The 19622-nt window shown below is 36.1% G+C and overlaps 1 protein-coding gene across 3 annotated transcripts; it reads right to left on the bottom strand.

The window, feature by feature from the left end:
• Positions 1–133: 133 nt before the first annotated feature.
• On the bottom strand, positions 134–19622 carry LOC125653578 (uncharacterized). Of its 3 annotated transcripts, none has more exons than XM_048883139.2 (14): positions 18672–19622; positions 15310–15399; positions 14461–14568; positions 14229–14313; positions 10248–10309; positions 8616–8669; positions 8179–8265; positions 7592–7627; positions 5044–5123; positions 4617–4699; positions 3435–3629; positions 2818–3248; positions 487–533; positions 134–365 (listed from the first exon to the last, which is right to left on the bottom strand). In XM_048883139.2, exons 1-14 carry the CDS (start codon positions 18783–18785, stop codon positions 296–298), a joined length of 1542 nt encoding a protein of 513 aa, XP_048739096.1. In that variant the 5' UTR covers positions 18786–19622; the 3' UTR covers positions 134–295. The 3 variants fall into 3 exon arrangements, with proteins under 3 accessions (XP_048739096.1, XP_048739095.1, XP_048739097.1); XM_048883138.2 differs by lacking the exon at positions 7592–7627 and adding an exon at positions 7398–7442; XM_048883140.2 differs by lacking the exon at positions 7592–7627 and having other exon boundaries at positions 18672–19620.

The following is a 19622-nucleotide window of genomic DNA, read 5'->3' as shown; positions in this document are numbered from 1 at the left end:
ATTACTAATAATAATTATGCATTTTAATTTTGACACTATGAATATCGTATTTACATGTATGTGCACATCGCTTTTATATTATCTTTTCTATCACATTTGTAAAGCGCTTTAGAGAACTAATGTTGACAGGGCGCTTTATACATCTTTTAATTACAATTACATTCGTATTTTATTGGAGACACAAAGCAATTGACAAATATGTCATCGCAAAATCTTTTTTTCTTTCAAATGTTCAATCATTTACTCATTTTAAGGTGAAAACAAAAGTCTTGTTTATATGGCACAACAATTCCTATCATTTCCAGCAAGGTGCGATAACATGTCGATCTACTTCAGCAACAGGCAATTTGTCACCTTTCCATGGTCTGGAAAAAATAATTCGATAATTCATTTTAAGTTACATATCCAACATAATTTTTTTTAGATGTAAATCTTCTTTAATATTCATCAATGCCTATACGTATATGAATAAACAAAAGAACTTACTTATAGTACATCCGGGGAGCGTCTCGTATGTTGAGGGGTTGAAATACCTGAATAGAAATGATTTTTAAAGAAACATCCTAACGCGGGTACGAACTGTCATCCTCGTGAGAATAATAATCTAACTTTTAGTATAGCAGATACATTCCAAGGCGTTTGACTTTACAGAAAGATATCATGTACATGTAAATAATAAAATAATTCATCTTCGTGAGATCAAATGTTGGCTGTTTGAGAAAAATGGCTGTGTCAATGGGGAATTCATTTCGGGAAGTTAATCATTCCTATGAACAAGTGAAGATAGCGAACAGTTATCAATCTCATAGATTCAATAAAAAATAAAAAATTAAGAGAAAGGCAAACACGACCCCTGGGTATACCTGAGGGGATCAGGTGCCTAGGAGGAGTAATCATTCCCGGTCGACCAAACATACCGACCGTGAGCCCTATATCTTGATCAGGTAAACGGAGTAATCCGTAGTCAAAATCAGTATATTAAAGAACAGCCTAACAATTGATATAAAACACGTCAGACAAAATTCGGCCCAGTGATAGTTTGTATTTGCAAATTATATCATTGTAACGACCATAGAATTTGTGAAATGCTGACGTTAAGCGAAACTGTTGAGATTCCTGTGACATTAATTTTCAGTAGCATGCCTCCATTTAACATTAATCATGCGCAGAACATGCTCTCTCGCATCGCGAATCATCTGTAGGACACAAACATCATATGCATGAAAGGTGAAAATAACGAACAGTGATCAATCTCATTACTCCCACAAGCAATACAAAATAGAGAGTTGAGCAAACGTAGTCCCCTAGACACACAAGAGGTGGGATCATGTGTTTAGGAGGAGTAAGCATCCCCTGTCAACCGGTCATACCCGCCGTGAGCCCTATATCTTGATAATGGAATGTTGCTACACTGAATGGGGAAGTTGACGATGGAGAAGCTGAAGTCATCTCGTTTGTCATAAAGTTGTATAACATTTGTTTTCCGGACTTGTATTAAAATGCTTTGCTGATTTAGAACGATGTTATAAATGATCCAGTTTAATAAGAGGTATAACCTTCTTTTTTTTTAAATCGCCATCTAATTGTTTTCGTCTGCATGAATTCTGATATTGATCTGAAACTTGACATGCTAGTAAACGGATACATACACTGTATTAAGTTTGCCTTTCGTCACGCTTTATCCAGTCAATAAGAGTATAATCCTTTGTACTGGATTCAAATTATGAACTCTAAGGCAAAGTTTTAAGATATATATTGGATATGAAAATCCCCTGTGTAGTTTTCTAATGTAAGGCTATACACCAAATTTGACTTTCATTAAGAAGGACCCACTTTCACCTGAAATGTAACCCTTTCTATTGAATTCTTGTCGGTGGTGGGAGAGCTGGTAGGGGATGTGCATTGTTTTACTAATACTCTCACAATGTTTATTCTAGTTCAGTTTCCATATAGTTTCAGTAAGGATTCAGATTCATGTGTATGTCCATACCATGAAATAAAATAAAAACTACCCCCTCCAACATTAATAATTCTATATGTACGGCATAAAATCTCGAACTTACAATGTAACTGTACATGTGTAGACTTGCATGTTCTGTATCTTAGTGACTTTCAGCTCTTATCTTATTGATATTGTAAGTAAGTGATTTTTTTATATATCTGAATTTTTCTGATGCCAAGCGTATGTGTATACATTGTCCAGTACTGTATATGTGTTCTTATAAACGAATCTCGGGGTATAATTCAAATTTTCGCGTGCCAATACTTGATGATAAGCCAGTTTCGAGATAAAAGCTCTTCTGTGTAGGAGATGCATTTAGTGGTACTTTGAATACGTAAGTGGGACGGTGGACTTACAGTCAGTGACGAAGACGATAAAATGTATTAAGAATGGTTTCTCTCTAAATATGTAAATGTAAGAAATACAAAATGGTATCAAAACAAATGTTTTACTAAAGTGGAATCATAACAACACTGTCATATTTATAAGTAATATCCTAGATCAACGAAATAACGCGATATAATTAGAATTTCAATTAATCAGTGCTCTCTGAATACTTACATGTGTCATTTACTTAGTTCATGTATCAATAGAATACGGGTGATGACACTGCATATGGGAAACTGACTGAGTACATTCGCTCATGCGTGCAGTGATGGGTATTTTTCCCACTCTAGCATGTATAGATAATTGTTCCGTGCCTTTCTGTATACGATAATTCTCTAAAGGGAAATAACTCGGACGCATCTTGAAACTTGCGCATTATTATGAAGCTATTATTGTTCATGCATGTAGCGGGTGATTGAAATACTCACTGGAGTTGAATAGTTGACTGGGGTTGGAAAGGTGAACTTTGTGGAGGACGGGATTCGCTTCGACCTGTCCGCCTTTTCCTTGATAGAGACTGATTTATGCCGGCGGACATCCGATTCCCCCACACCGTTACCAGCAGAAGTGTGTGGAATATTTTCTTTGTTTTCTTTTCCATTCTGTTGTTTCGGTGGCTTTGGTGGCATAGCGTTTTGGAGATTTTTTATCGAAGCTGATGTTGAATTGACATTTTTCATGGTTTGGCGTATTATTGGCGCGGAATTGTACCGCTTGTTTAACTTTGCGTGGGATTCTGCATGCGCAGTTCCGGAAACCAAGGCTGTTTCATTTAAACGTTTGACTCCAGCTGAAACAGCTCGCCTTCTCTCCATTTCCGAAACGTCGGCCTGTTTTCTCCGCTCACGTTCTAGTTGCTCTGCAATTAAATGAGCGAGATTTTGAAACCTTGTGAATCGTCTTTCTACATCTAAAACTGGGTCCGCTTGTCATATCCATACAAGCTTAGAGTGATTTGAAGTACTCTTGAATTCGATTTAGCTACATTAAAAAAAACCTGTTTCGTGTACGTATTGCATAGCAAGAATAATACAAATATTCTAACCAAAGAATGCCGATGCAGTTTTTGGTCGGCATATATATTTCCGTATTGCCTCTCCGTAGTCCTTGCGTCGCCTGGTAGCCATCTTGTTAAACTCTGTACAAGGTGTGCCGCACTTGAAAGGCTCCACAGATATTCTGTCTGGTGCCGACATTGGTCTCTGTTTAAGGCTGTCATTTCCAGGCTCCTTCTGGGACTCTTTCGGTAAAAAACATTAATTCACATAAGTGTTACAGCATCTCAGATAATTTTCACATAAGTGTTATCTATTACTTTACTGTTAAGAATATTGTACCAATACATACTTGCATTTACCCAATACCAGGATGGAAGTTAACATCAAAATACAGTACAGCGGTGTGTTTTTGTTTTTTTTTCAATCTTTCTTTTTTTTTTTTTTTTCTTTTTATTTCTTTCTTTTATTATTTTTTTTTTTTTTTTGCAATGTGATAATTTTGGCTTTTTTTTTTTTTTTTTTTTTTTTTTTTCCCGCTTTGCAGTTTGGTATCAAGCTGTCAAATATTCACTGGCTAAATTTGCACCCAAATGTGTCTGCAATCATCGAATGTATTTTCGCAAGAAATATAACTGTTTAGCAGTTGTGGATAAATGTAGCACTCTTCAGCTCGGGAGGTAAATAAACTATTAGGGTATTTTCAAGTCAGCGGTTTCTGAACAGTAAAACGTTTTACAGATAAGTGATTAACACTATACTACTTATAAATGTTTAAGTTTTTTACTCCATGTTAGCCAAAACACATTCTGCTAAAATTACTCGTATGCCTACATGTACATGCATGAGCTTTTACACCCGCGGAAAAAAATTATTATACTTTACATGTATGATTTCTTTATTTCAAAAAGGGATCGATATTCCAAAAGTGTTTGGTAAATATTATTCTTTCTTTACCACTATAATGAACACCCCCCCCCCCCCTAAAAAAAACCCTTAGGAATTCATACTCTTCTACGTGTATGTGTATATCTTATTAATTTTTGAACCAGAGTTGACGGCTATGATTTCTTGGTTGGTTATATCACTTATAATCATCTGTTGGTTTTCATAATTCTACGCACAAAATCACCAATTTCCCCCTTTGCTTCACGATTTGCAAGCATGAAGGGAAAAAAAGCTGAAAGTTAAAATACATATAGTGATGGAATTCTATACAAATTCATTCCAACCTGCTAGCTGTTTCTTGTTTGGCTTGTCTGGAGTCAGGTCTATCTGGACAATTGTGTGAGGAACACACAGAGTAAACAGATATCTGCAAAGACAAATAATTCAAACACTAAGCAAATATATAATTATACGGTTGGGTAAAATAATAGTACATGTGTGTGTACACATGTGTATAAGAGCCTGTATTATACGCATGGTGTTGTTTAACATAAAGAACAACTTCTAATAAAACTGGGTCGAAGATGTCAGAAAAATAATATTTAGAAATATAAAATCTAACTATAAGAAGAATGCAAAAATAAAGAATTTGATGCGGGTTTGCCGACAGGTCAACCTGATTAAAACCACCCCTCCCTTTTACACCCCTGATGAGTATAATGAAAAGGGGGTGGTTTTGATCAGGCTGCCAACAGATACACGTGTGCTTACTTATCATAGAATTCCATTATACAAGAATGTCTGAAAGTGGAGACGGTGGAACAGCTTCCGGAATCCGCTTTCCCCGAGTCCTGTGGGGAGAAATAGAGGAATATTAGCTCCGTAATATAATGGTGTTTAATTAAGCACTTGATGAAGTTGATGAAGCCTATCAAAATATCATAATAAAATTACGATCACTCGTTATTTAAACACATCGATCGTTACTTAAACGCCATTTCTAAGTACAGCTGTACCAAGCATCTTACTACGACAAATATTAGCTAGCTGCTAAATCAAACGAATAAATAAATAAATAAATAAATAAAATAAATTTTTCAAAAAATGAGAAGTAAAAATAATAATGATAAGATGAATTAAAATAAAAAGATTTCCTTCATCAAAATCGAAAACTAAAGTCGGAGTCGTATGTCATGATGTTATACGAACTAAATTACATTGAAATCGACCTTTAAGCACTTAAAATCAAGATTTGGAAAATTTTCGAATGTTACCTACATATAATTGAATTTCCAATATAAATGCCATGGAATAAAGTACTAGCAAACATTGCAGTGTGGTTGAGCAATCTTAATGGCTAATTTTATTATGATTTTCTTTTGGTATCATCTGCGACATTTTACAATTAAACTGTTAAGAAAACTCATACATTGATTTCTATCTTTAATTACTATAAAAATATCCAAAGTAATGAACTGTATTATTTCATGTGAAATTCATATGATTAACATCCTTATATCTTAAGAGTTTTTTTTAAATCCAAACAGAAATTATGGGAGTCCTTGTTGAGATTATCGAGAAACAGAATAGCGAGTGTAATTCATGGGCGTTTTTCTATGTGTCCTGCCTGTGTTTAGACATTTACTAAACAGTAGTTCTTCAATCTCTATGATTTCTTATACTAAAAATCATAAGTATGTATCTTTACTGTGATATAAAATGAAATCGCAAATAAAAAGCATTATAAACGGTACTTATTACCAGTGCCCCCCCCCCCCCCCTCCCACTAAAACCATCCGACGCAAAATATATTCCCTCACAAATATTGTATTATGTAGCAATATACTTAACACTCTTTTTGCAATATATTACAATCAAACAATTTATACATTGTGGTAAAAATTATAATAAAATTGACTCTTTTTTAAAAAAATCAACCAGTAAAAATAATACATGTGCAAACCTCACGAGATAATACATTTGAATAAAGACTTAGTGTACATGGGTTTCAATTAGGTCGTGGTAAATTAGCGGAGAAATAGTGATATGAAAATAGTGTATATTTAGACTCTTGAAAGACATACAATGTATAAAAAAATATTCGAATGTTTGAGTCGTTGGTCATAGTTAACCTTGAAAGAATTTATATATAAAAAAATATTCGAATCTCTGAGTCAATACTTTAATAAAATATGTCAATGCTATGTTCCTTTGTCAGCTCGCTGTGTATTCATAGAACAGTTCATTAATTCACGGATAATTATTCTGATTTCTTCATAAATTTCCCTTGAATGTACACTATATATTTTCTACAAAGTTAAATAGCAAGAATTGCTTTGTATTCTGTCCTTTATAAATTCTCTCATACCTATCAAGAACACAAAAACCACAAAATGTTAATTTTTTCCTTCATACGCACGTTGAAAAATATAATTTGAAATATGTAACAATTAGTTGAGGTATGGGTACAAATATCGGTACATAACTCATCGATAGATCGATACAGTGCAACACCTTCAAAATAAATACATACAACACAAAAGAATATATTAGAAGTATTCATTTGAATTTTAAAAATGCTATTTGATGTTCGTAAATGTCTGTTTTGTCACTGAATGCATCGCTGATGGAGAATAGATAAGGTTAAAAAGCTCCGGTATATCAAAACTTCTGATAGACTACAACATTTCATTATGAAATCCATCTATGATTATATGTATATATAGATCATTGAAATGTGAACCACAAGTTCTGACAAATCGGTTCTTTACAACATCGAAGCCTTCAATTCAGTATTCAAACTAATAATATATTCTGATTGATTGTACATGTATCAAGATTTAAAAGTCTAAAACGATTTTTGTCATGGGTACACAGTAAAACTGAAATTGCATGGGCTTCAATTATAGTGTTATTTACCAAAAACGGACACAGAGTTCATTTGATCCATAATTATTTCAAGCAGACAAATAAAAAACCCAAATCGAAACTTGATGTTGAAGGAATTGAAAATGAACAAGTATTTATAGGTGGCAATAAACTGAGCTACTGCTAGCAGCCATGAACATTCTGTGATTAGTAAAACACACACTCCAAATACAACACAGATGTATAACTCGTGGTACCTGCGTCCTCGTGCCAACACCAAGTAAATTCGAAAATTGTGAGACCTTTATTCCAGATCGAAAAGAAAACAAAGTAAATAAACGAAATTAAATATATTCCACATCCCTGAAAGAAACCATACACACATTTTTTGTACATGCATGTAATATACAAAGCAGTGTAACAATTTCCTAGAAAGTGTCCGAAGTTTTACCATTCGCGTCATTTTAACTGCCTTCAAATCTCCTGCCTATAGTTCACAAAAATTTAATTTGTTGAAATAATCCGCTAGTATAATTTTTAAATGCATTTCATAATATAATGATTTCTATAAGTATTGATTATGATTACTACCTAAATTTCTTTAAATAAATCTACAAATGTTTTTATTGTTTCATATCAACTTTAGATACATGTACTTGGAGAAACCAATTGCTATTCATATTACGTTGATCTTCATAAACATAAGTATGCATGCTTTGATCTTTTTGCCTCCTTCAATATCATAATTTACCATAGGAAATCAGATTCGCAGTTTGAAAGGAGACGATCAACAGTTTTTTTTTTTTTCAAAATGAAAAACAGAAAGATAATATGTGCACTATATTCACAAGCACTTGTTTCATATATGCCCCCCCCCCCCCTTAATATTACCAGGAGGGGGAGGGTGGATTAAGAGAGGGGGGGGGGAGGGGGCACCCATGTATGAAACAAGTGTCTGTGACTATATACATATGTTAAAAATCTGATCTATATAGGATTTTTACTAAATATTCTATAATAAATCTACAGTCATTTTACCTTTGGTCTTGTGAGTGCAGATCGCAACATCAGAGAACACAGATGGCCGTTTTGGAGTTTTAAGGCCAGCTCCACATCTTTAACGGCCTGTAACAGAGAGTGTTGAAAACATGTCACCGTATCCAGCATCCTGTGAAACTTACAAGCTGTTCTTTCATTCATCTTGTCAAATTGCAATGTCTCGTACGTGCATTATAAATCAGAAATCTTATATCTTCATGATATACATGTGCATGTATGCATTTAAAGGTTATATTTTGTGATGATGAAACAAATTCTAAAGTAGTATTTATAGAAATATGCATCAATATTTCATTCAGTGTATTCGTTCTTTATTCTTTGGGAGGGGGGAGGAGGGTGTCAATAATCCATTAGGCGGAGAAATTCATTGTGTATTAGGGAAGATCTGGTTTATAATTAAATCTATGGTGCCTTACCGCTCCTTCGTCGTCATTTGAACTCTTCGTTAAAGCACGGATACAATAAACATCCTGAAATAACATTTTCAATATAGTCAAAGTTGCTTAACAATATACAAAACTCTGTGTATATACCTGTGTGTATAGATATAGTTATCATTACTGATTACTGGCGATTTAAATTCCATGGTCACAAGAGAGAGAGAGAGAGAGAGAGAGAGAGAGAGAGAGAGAGAGAGAGAGAGAGAGAGACTGGTCACTATTCAGAGATTACAGTACTTATTTACATCATGATATTCAGTCTTCACTAATATTGATAAATAAATGGCAACCCTTTTCTGCATTTATTTTAAAGTGATTTTAGTTCTTAATTCGTGTTTTTTATTCTCTCTTTCTCTCGCCTCTTGACATCCATTTAATTTCCACAAATCGATGGGGTATCATAGACTACTTTTTTTTTTCTTTTTTTTTTTTGGTATCAACATTTCTTTCAAATTCGTCAGAAAAAAGTGCACTGCCATAAAGAACCATGTTTTCAACCTCGAAATCAAGTTCCCGCGAACATGCACAATCTCAGACTCGGGAATGTTTAAGTCTGGATCATCCAGATGTTTGTCAATTGTAGTTCCATATATTTTAAGAAATTTTTTTTTTCCTTGCGCGATTTTTCTCATTTCCTCTTCTTCTTTTCTCTTAATTTTTGTACCCCTGATTAGGAAATTTTGTGTAATTTGTAGAAATAATCAAGTGTATACAAAGGAACTATTTGCTGTTGGTAGCTGAGGCTACTTCCTGAGGTGCACTCCGGCTGTTTACACACATGTGAAAAACACGTGGATTTGAGGGTAGTCTTGTTTGCGGGTAATTTTTTTTTCGAAAATGCCGCGTAGGGTGTTGTTTTTCTGGTGTCGGCAGACGAGATAGGTAACATAGAACGTGTCTGACTGCGTTATTCGGCATCAATTTTGTAAACTGATTTTTAATGATTTTTTCCCCTCTATAGTAATATATAGTGAAAATAATTACCGGTGTGATACCATAAACGTCCTGGGACTTTTGGTCAGTATTTTTTCTGAACTCAAACCGAGGTTTATCGAAATTCTGATAAAGACGTTGATTGGATAGTTCAATAAGGCCGTCCCTGTGCTCATAAAAACCACTTGTACTTTGAATCGAACACGAAAAATATCTGTTTGGATTCTTTCTTGAGTAACTGCATGTATTATGCAAGTTGAATATGACACCTGGGATGACCCTAATTTAAAATACAATATTTTAATCAATCCTGATAAAGCATCGTTTTTAAATGAATTTATACACGGAACTATCAATATTTTATCAAGACGACATTGCAAACACATTTTCTTTCAACAACGTCCTAATTTTTGGTTTACGAGATCAGCGTCATTTAACTGGATTTGTTTTTCTACAGAAAGTATCAATCTAATTAAAATTAGATCTTCCATCCGCTACCCAGTTTTCGATACGTCCATGCGACGTATCGAAAACTGGGGAGCGGATGGAAGATCTAATTTTAATTAGATTGCAGAAAGTATATACATAAGTCTAGCTAATAGCTGATGGAGACAAAGAATGTTAGAAATTTAGCGGTGTAAACGTCATATTAGAGGATACACGGAAACTACTTACGGGATTTTTGCTATCCAAAACGACTGCTTTTTCTGCATCCTTCATTGCGTTTTTCATATCACCTAAAAAATTATACAATTATTGTGACACCACCTAAATAATTATATAATTATTGTAACACCACCTAAATCATAGTCATTTCACTTTTATGTACAACTGCTGTAATATCGGCGAAATATATTATTATGGGGATGCTTACTACTCCTAGACACCTGATCCCACCTCTGTGTTTGCCCCACTCTCTATTTTGTATTGCTTATAGGAGTTATAAGATATAGTTATTCCACCTGTCTACAACTTTCATAATTTGTATTCAATTTAAATGGACTCGTCACATTACCCATTTCAATCACTGAACCGAATTAATTAATTATACAATTAAAAACTTTCCCCTATGACGTCACATGGCTAACTTTAAAACTCTGTGGTGATTAGGACAGGTTCACACCGCCACATCCAACATTTGGATGATCATTGTCAAACTATGTTCTTTTTGTACATGTTGTTTTATTCCATTCGAGAATTATTCACAATTCATGATGCTCAGGGTCGTTGCAGATTTGTTTTTTGTGGTGACAACGCCTACCTCCGTTTGTAAGATCAGATCGAGAAAAAAAACAACTGTGACTTTGGTTCTGTTGTCCGGTGCTTGACGTATGTTTAAACGCCTTGGATTTGAGGTGGCGCCGGGACTGAGGATATAACCCGGGCCTCCCTGCTGATATAACCCGGGCCTCCCTGCTGATATAACCCAGGCCTCCCTGCTGATATAACCCGGGCCTCCCTGCTGATAGAACCCAGACCTCCCTGCTGATAGAACCCGGGCCTCCCTGCTGATAGAACCCAGGCCTCCCTGCTGATAGAACCCGGGCCTCCCTGCTGATATAACCCGGGCCTCCCTGCTGATATAGCCCATGCCTCCCTGCTGATATAACCCAAGCATCCCTGCTGATATAACCCGGGCCTCCCTGCTGCATGCGAGCGCCCTAACCTCAACGCTACTGCGACCGGATTTTCAAACTCCACTTTCGATATTTATTAATACCATGTCACACGCACCCTTTCGTATTGAATTGTAAACGCATGTCCAGTATTTAAATACAGTATTATCATAGAGTCTGATGAACCAACCCTGGCTTTGATTTCTCAACAACATAAATCTCAAACTTAAGTTTGAGTTTTATTTTATTTGAATAGTGAAAATTTGAGTTAAATCTCAGACTTAATTAAGTCCGAGATTCGACTGAAGATTGATTCGAGAAATCAACAGGCCTGCGGACGTGAACTTTAGTGGATGATGTCTTGCTTATTGAACTATGCTTACCATGTATACTTGCATCTTCGCTAGCTAAGGGTGACGCTCCGGGTACCTGTAAAGTGCGAAACGAAACGAAATCTACCGAAACGAAACGAAACCCACCGAAACGAAACGAAATCTACCGAAACGAAACGAAACCCACCGAAACGAAACGAAACCCACCGAAACGAAACGAAACATTGTATAATCGAACTCTTTTAATTATAATAAATAAAAATGGTATCTCAGGCCCCTGTTAAAGTTTACACATATAAATAAAATTCGCCTCCCCTTTGATGTAGACTTTCGGCTTGACTGATACAAAGTTTTAAAAGTTGGAAAGGGGCCCGGGGGGGGGGGGGGGGAAGGGGTAAGCACAAAGCACATAAATACCATGTGCAATTAGCTTCGGATCCATAAATTTCAGAACGGAAGGTTACAGTCTCACAGGTCAGAGGTCTGGGGAAACACACTAAACGAGGGATGGGGTGGTCGGCGTTGGATCCGCTTTTGGGCATAAATACATGTTTCAGTATTTTTGTTCTAAAGACAAATATATGTATACATGTGGATATTGTGTATTTGTATGTAGTATATCAAACGGTGGATTCTGAATATGTCCTCCCGTTCTCTTTGTGATTTCTGCTTAAAATTCTCTTGTTCATAAGCCTTTTCAGTTTACAAAATGACGACCTCCTCCTAATATTATTGCATTAAAAAAATTCCGTTTTCCGTCCCGTTTTCAATTCCCCGTCTTAGCAACACCCCAAATGTCAATCTCTCACCAGAGGGCGTATTACGCTACGCTACAACGATAACTCTGGGTAGAGATTGCCCAAATGTATAGAGTTTTCCCATTATTGAAAGTACTCGCACCTCAGCAGTTAGAGATAAAATAAGAGGTTAAGAGCTCTTCCTGCTTTCAATTTTCTCAGACACCAGCTTCTTCAAACAATGTATCTATGCCCAAAGGCGGATCCAACGTCGGCAACCCCACCCCTCGTATAGTGTGTTTCCCCAGATCTCTGAGACTGTAACCCTCGGTTCTGAAATTTATGGATCCGAAACTAATTGTACATGTCATTTAAAGGGACTGGTTCACGATTTTCGATAAAAATATTTTTCATTTTTGATGGTAAACATTAGAAATATAACTCATTTAATGTTGACAACCAAAATTTTGACCTTCTGAATGCAAGAATGAAAGTAATATTTTAGCCTTAAATATGTGTTATGTAAACAAAGACTCGAGTCTTTTTATGTAAACAAACAAACAAGTGAAATATTGATTTTGTAATATAATGCATCTTAATTTTGGATAGTCACAAATTTTAACTTTTAGATGACACATTTCACCCCCAAAATGCTTGAAATATGAAAGATATAATAATACTTAGATCGATATCCATTTCTTTTGAAAATTTTGTAAACAATAGCATACCGCAATCTTTGTTTACAAAACAAATAATAAACTCTCTAAAATGAGCTTCTGTGATGATGTATAACCTTAATTTTCATGTGAAATCTTTCAAACACATTAGACAGTAGATTTTGATCATTAAAAGTGAAGAACAAAATTTTGGGTAAAATCGTGAATCAGTCTATGTACTTTGTGCTTACCCCCCCCCCCCCCCCCCCCCCCCTTCCAACTTTTAAAACTTTGTAACAGTCAAGCCGAAAGCCTACATCAAAGGGGAGGCGAATTTTATTTATTTGTAACTTTCACAGGGGCCTAAGATACCATTTTTAATTATTATAATTAAAAGAGTTCGGTTATACAATCTGTTTCGTTTCGTTTTGGTAGGTTTCGTTTCGTTTCGGTGGGTTTCGTTTCGTTTCGGTAGGTTTCGTTTCGTTTCGGTAGGTTTCGTTTCGTTTCGGTAGATTTCGTTTTGTTTCGTTTCGATTTCGTTTCGCACTTTACAGGTACCCGTGACGTTCCACGATGTTTCTGTTTTCTCGTGAGAAGAGAAACACCGTGGAGCGTCACCCTTGGCTAGCGAAGATGGTATACTCAATGTGTCTGCTAGATGTTCATGAGTGAAGGATATTTTAAACATTTAATGCAATTTCATAATCCATGTAGACTGAGGGTCTGATGTTCTTGTTCAAAAGTAATTAATCTCATAAATTCAATAATTGTTGCGCATGATCTTCCTAAAGATATTTTTAAAAATTGCTTTATTTTTGTATGTTTTGGTCCTGCATTCAATGTGGTGTTTTTTTTTACCTACCCCCAAACCGGTCGCAATAGCTTTGTGGTAGAGCGTTCGCTTCATAACCCAGGGATCGTGCGTCCGAGTCCTGTTCGTGTCATGACCGCCAAACCAAAGACGTACACAGAGGCTAGGCTTCGCGTAACGCTCGACATTTAAAAGTGAGAATAATAGGTCTTCCCTATATGACCTTAAAAAAACGGAGGTCCCGTGTAAATACAATAACCCTCATTATCACGGCTGTAAACGCGACGCATAGGTCTGCGGTACTTCATCTACAACTGGAGACATTTCGATATGAATGAAAAAATTCTCGACGGGACGTAAAACAAATAAACAACCAACAACAACCTACTCCAAAGAGTATTTGAAACTTTGGATCACGTCGATGGCCGAAGTCTGACGGGAAGTGATTACAATTCAATTGAGTGACCTAGGCATCCTAAATGAAAAATAAATATATGTTACCTGTTCGAACAGAGGCGAAAGCCCTTCTTGCGTATAATGGCGTCATTAGACAGGAATTTGTGACGCAACCAGCCAAACAACCATTCTACAAAAGTTTCAGTAACATGTTGGAAAATGCATCGTGTATACGTATCTATGCATATAGGTATAACGTAAAACTGTGTCAGTTCAACTTATAAGCCTTCTAGATTGTAGACATACGCGTTTCCACGGGTGGTTTCGGTTTAGATACCTTGGGGATGGACACGGTGTTGATTGCGTTGGTGTAAGCCTCCAGTGCGCCTTTGTGGTCGCCTAAGTGTTGGTACGCTACCCCAATGTGGTACAACGTCTCATACATCTGAAACACAGCCATCAGGCACAATGTGAAATTTCAATATCTGCAGCGCACAGCACAACAACAGAGGCGGTTCCAGGAAAATGTTAAAGGGGTCTGCGACCCAAGATGATTGCAGATCCCAAAATGGCACAAAAATCTATTTGTTTAAAATATTCGACTAAGATGGGGCGTTTTTTACCCCTGCCCCCCCCCCCCCCCCTCTAGATCCGCCACTAAGCTGTACGTACATGTATATAGCTTGCTCTTGACATTTGTCGAAAAATGAGTTGCAAACTGCAATACTGTACTCCCTATCAAGCGTAAAGGCGAAACTATTATTTGTGTATAGCTGAAAATGTATTGATAATTATATTAATACGTGTAAATATTGTATATAATTATACTAATACGTGTAAATATTGCACAATGACGTGGTTCGGCATTTGTCTTGTCTGCAATGTATATAAGGTCATTGCTGCAAAACCAAGGACTCATTGTAGGATCCTCCTCTGGGAGGGTGTGGAGTGGGGTCTCAGAAATCAGAAAGAGGCTTGTGACGAGGATACAAAGCACACTTACTAGCGTGTTGTACAGGGCCGGTGACTCGTAGTTATCGGGGGGGGGGGGGGGGGGGGGGGGGGGGGCTCCAGACAAGTATACATATACACTTACTAGCATGTTGTACAGGGCCAGCGGCTTGTAGTTATCGGGGAGGGGTGGTGGTGGAGCGGTCTCCAGACGAGTATATAGAATTACACTTACCAACATGTTGTACAGTGCCGGCGGCTCGTAGCTATCTGGGAGGTTTTTCAGGTCAATCATCCACAACAACAGGTTATACGTCTCTATGACCTATAGATTAAAAAAAATCGAATTCCGAAATATTGCCAGTTAGAAGAGGAATGGTTGTAATACGTAGAATTATACGAAACGCCGAGTGTTAACATTTTCTTTCAGATAAAATGTGTACCCATATTGATTATGAATTACATTTTACAACTGAGCTGAAGTTTGTACCAATACCGAATTTGAGGAATTCAAAATTTCTTCATTGTGTTTAGCTTTTCTTTGTTGGAAATTTTTAAATTAGTAGCAATATAATATTTTAAAAATGATAAATCTATTTGATTAAACAAATGAAATGTTGAAATCATAAGCCATGATTGTTACATGGTAAATGTGAATGTGGAATAATGGTAATATTATACTCGCATCAGTTCGTATTCTTATTTTTTCTTATTTTGGTGGTTTAAAATCACCATACATGTATATTCGGTATAAGAAAAGTGCATCACAGAAACTATTAACAGGTGCTCTATAATTATGATATATCTGACATAGTACCAATACACACGATAGGGCATAGTATTTATAATATTATAGTGGTTACGGTCTCAGTACTGTGGATGACTGGGGTGATGTTTATCCTCATATCATGTGCGGTATACAGGCAGTATTTAATAACATAATATACTGTGCGTATACAATACAGAGATCAATCCATAGGTCTCTCATTGACTATGATAACTATTTTACACTGGTGGCCAGGAAGACTGTGACGATTGCCAATTCGAAATTAATAATGTTACAAAAATATGTTGGTTATGGGATTTGAAAATATATCTTGAAAGACGATGCCTATGATTATGTTTTCAAGAACTAAATATGTTGTAAATCATGGTGGATATTCAAAAAGGATTCTCGACCAGCATAATTCTACGACTGAATTACATTGAACATTAGCCTGGTTGTCCACAAAATGTATGTGTGTGTTTGGTTTAGTCCAATATTATTCAACACTATCGACCAATAATTCTAGCTTTGTATACTATCGTAATATAGGCGGTTTGTGTAAACAAATCACATCTTAATTTGAACATGCAGTAAATCTTAGCGTCCTTGCATCATACATTAAAAGTTATTGCTGTTTCACTGGGACAAATCGTGTGCCGTGCCGTTTGATTAGATTTAAAAGGTGTAAAACAAACAGAATATCAGTTCGATCGTTACCATCACATGGAAATTTCACAATTACAAATTCGTTTAAAATTCTAAATTTATGTTTTTCGGTTTATTTTGAAAAATGTCCATAAATCACGATTAATGAGTAACCTTATTTTGATTTATCACCCACAGGGCGGATATGGGAATGGGGAGGGAGGGGGGGTTCTACCATTAAAACGTTGGTTTTCAAATAGGGGTTCCATCCTCAAAATGTGTTATTTTTACCTTTCTTTAGCAAATCAGTTTTCCAAGAGAGAAAGGGGGGGGGGTGTCCGGAGGTCGGACCCCCCCCCTTTCTGGATCCGCTACTGACCCATATACAAGTGCATCCATACGGATATATAAAATGTAAGTATTCAGTTGGGTATGGTGTCGTGCTAATCAATTAAATCTTTCGAGTATTGACGTTTTAAATCAGCAGATCGACAACTTTATCGTCTATGTGCTAAAATCACTCAGTTTAGTTTTCGTTATCAAACAAGCTTACGTGGGTTTCACCAATTCTGTACAACCAAGGTATTCCACACTTTGAAAACCCGCTGATACGCAACAAAGCACCAAGTTAATTTTGATTAATTAACAGTGAAAGTTTTTCTTTTTTATATAGTTGTAAGAGATTTTAATACTGTTAGAGCGGTGTGATTATATCTCTAAGGATTTCATGGTGCAGAATTTCAACAAAAAGGTTATGACTCAATTGTAAAATAAAAAATTAAAAGGGGAGGGGGGGGCGAACATGCGTCCTAAGTAATGTATTAAAATACTTTTAACTGACATGAAATAAGCTTTTTAAACATCAAAAAAAAATATTCAGACTGAGCTAAAACACATGTCTCTCTCCGGACACGTTTTATCATCCCTTCAAAGGAGAGTAGTGAGAAAAAGATATATGAAGTTATTAAAGTCTGCGATGCGCTTTATCGCCTATGAATTTAAAATCGTGGAAATATAAATCAAAAATATGTCCTCATGAATATATTTGAACTTTTTCTTTTGTTTTATGATAATATTGTGCACTCTCTGCCCTCACAACTTCTGACAAATGGTTAAAAATTGTCCCCACTTTACACGTTTTACCATCTCTCTCTCTCTTTCTCTCTCTCTCTCTCTCTCTCTCTCTCTCTCTCTCTCTCTCTCTCTCATCTTGAGTATAATGAATTTTTATAATGATATTTCTTTTGGGAAATCCATTACAATTTATGCATGTACATGTGCCGTTAGCGGGTCACAGTTCAACCCATACTTAACGTATGACACTAGGTACTTCACAAACTCTCAGAGAAGACATAAAACACCTTAGGTGGATGTATAAAAAGTTAATCACTATTTACTTTTACATTAAAAATCTCCTCGGAATGAGATTTGTTAGACAAGACGACAATAAAGTAATTGGTTGTGAGGAATTGAGTGTTTAACAAGGCTTTAGTCTGGTGACCCCTGACACGTCGTATGCTTCATATGTTAAGGTACCAGTAAATTTTGTCAACAATCACAGACATCTGCATTCATCGGATTATTTAAGATGCACTTCAGGACAACACAAAAAGAAATCGGGTACACATTATGTCAAGATATTTTTAAACAATCCAGGCCTGCTGTGGATTATTTTTTCTTCATTCATAACTCTGTTGTCGTAAAAATTGTGTTTTGTTTGGTATTTCAATTGGTCGTAATCAATTTTCGTTTCATTCAATTTTGTTCAGGTAAAGATTATTGAGTACGGATTTATATAGTATATATATTAAAGGTTTTGTGTATCCAAATGTTGTGACGTCCTCCTAAAGATTGAAACCCTCTACAAAATTGTCAAAGATAGTTTCAGAATAGAATAAATATCTCTATATAATTTCACATTCATTGAACACTTCAACATAACCACGCAGCTGTTTCTCTACAAGACTGGCAATGCAGTTTGCATTGAAATTATAAAGAATGAAAACAGAAAAGAAGAAAAATGGAGAAGGAAAGATGGAACGAAAAGGGGTTGTGGTTTCAGGATAGAGGGATGCAGCAGAGGAAAGGGGGAGGGGGTGAGAATGAGCAGGGAAAGTGGGGTTACAAACTGAAGGGGGGGGGGGGGACGTAGTAATAGATCATTTTTGTCTTTACTTCACTCTTACCTTTGCCCATCTTTTACATCGCTCGTTCTGCATGGCGTAACGCAATGTCGAATTCACGGCGTAGTGAAGCTGATCCAGGCTATGGAAATTCCATTTTATTTTTTCCATTCCCATCTCATTCAACTTTGATGTTGATCCACAAAGAATTTGCGAATATAAACTCACTATATCTATATCTTTCGGGGGAAAAATCTTAATCCAATGCGTGACCAATCAGTTAATTGTTGGCCATGAAATAAGGACTGCCGTTCCCTGTGTCAGTGAGTTTTGAACTGCCGTTCCCTGTATGTGTCAGTGAGTTTTTCCTGTATTAAGTTTGGCCACAATTCCTCTAAATCCCTTTCACTCTCGTGTCATAAACATGTCCGTTGTTGTCATATGTTTAAAAATCCCCACTCCTGACTTTAAGATAATCCTATATTAAATCGTTTAATAGCGTCCGAATCTCCTTGTTCAATATTTTATACCAGGGTAGGGTAAAGGAATACATTTTTTTTCGCTAGATTTCTTTAGAAGCAATGAGAGAAAAAAAAAGGAGGGGAAAGTTTACCACACAATAGAAATATCTGAAACAGTTACAACAAACCACGATCCATTGAATGAGTTTCAATCACAGTCTGAACGCTGTAGAACACAGGCATTTTAAACATATGAAATTGGTTTTAGCTAATGCGTTCGCGAAAGTTTATACAATGCGATTAGAGGAGTTTAGCGTGCATGCAGTTTTTTCCATGGCAAGAGCTTATGTCTGGTTGGATCAATCGTCCTTAGAGTCAAACAGCCAACTACGATCAAAGCACGTGATGAATTATGACTTGCAATATCTTAAACAGCGAAAATCACCAAAGTTTTCAATTTCCGATCCTTCAAATCGCAATTACTTTCCAAAATACTTCTGCCGTCTATCACAAAGTTATTTGTCAGACGTGTGTTGAAAGATCATGACGAGAA

This window comes from Ostrea edulis, chromosome 7, assembly GCF_947568905.1.
Source record: "Ostrea edulis chromosome 7, xbOstEdul1.1, whole genome shotgun sequence".
NCBI lineage: Eukaryota > Metazoa > Mollusca > Bivalvia > Ostreida > Ostreidae > Ostrea > Ostrea edulis.
The sequence above is the reverse complement of the archived record's forward strand: the minus strand, read 5'-3'. Positions and strand labels throughout refer to the sequence as shown.

What these genes read in the sequence shown, in the direction of transcription:
- LOC125653578 (XM_048883138.2), bottom strand. Translation starts at nt 18,785, where the DNA reads ATGGGAATGGAAAAAATAAAATGGAATTTCCATAGCCTGGATCAGCTT. An exon ending in GTGTTGGCACGAGGACGCAG is followed by an intron (nt 5,124 to 7,397) that starts GTACCACGAGTT and finishes TTCTCCCCACAG; the next exon opens with GACTCGGGGAAAGCGGATTC. An exon ending in ATAATGGAATTCTATGATAA is followed by an intron (nt 4,700 to 5,043) that starts GTAAGCACACGT and finishes TTGTCTTTGCAG; the next exon opens with ATATCTGTTTACTCTGTGTG.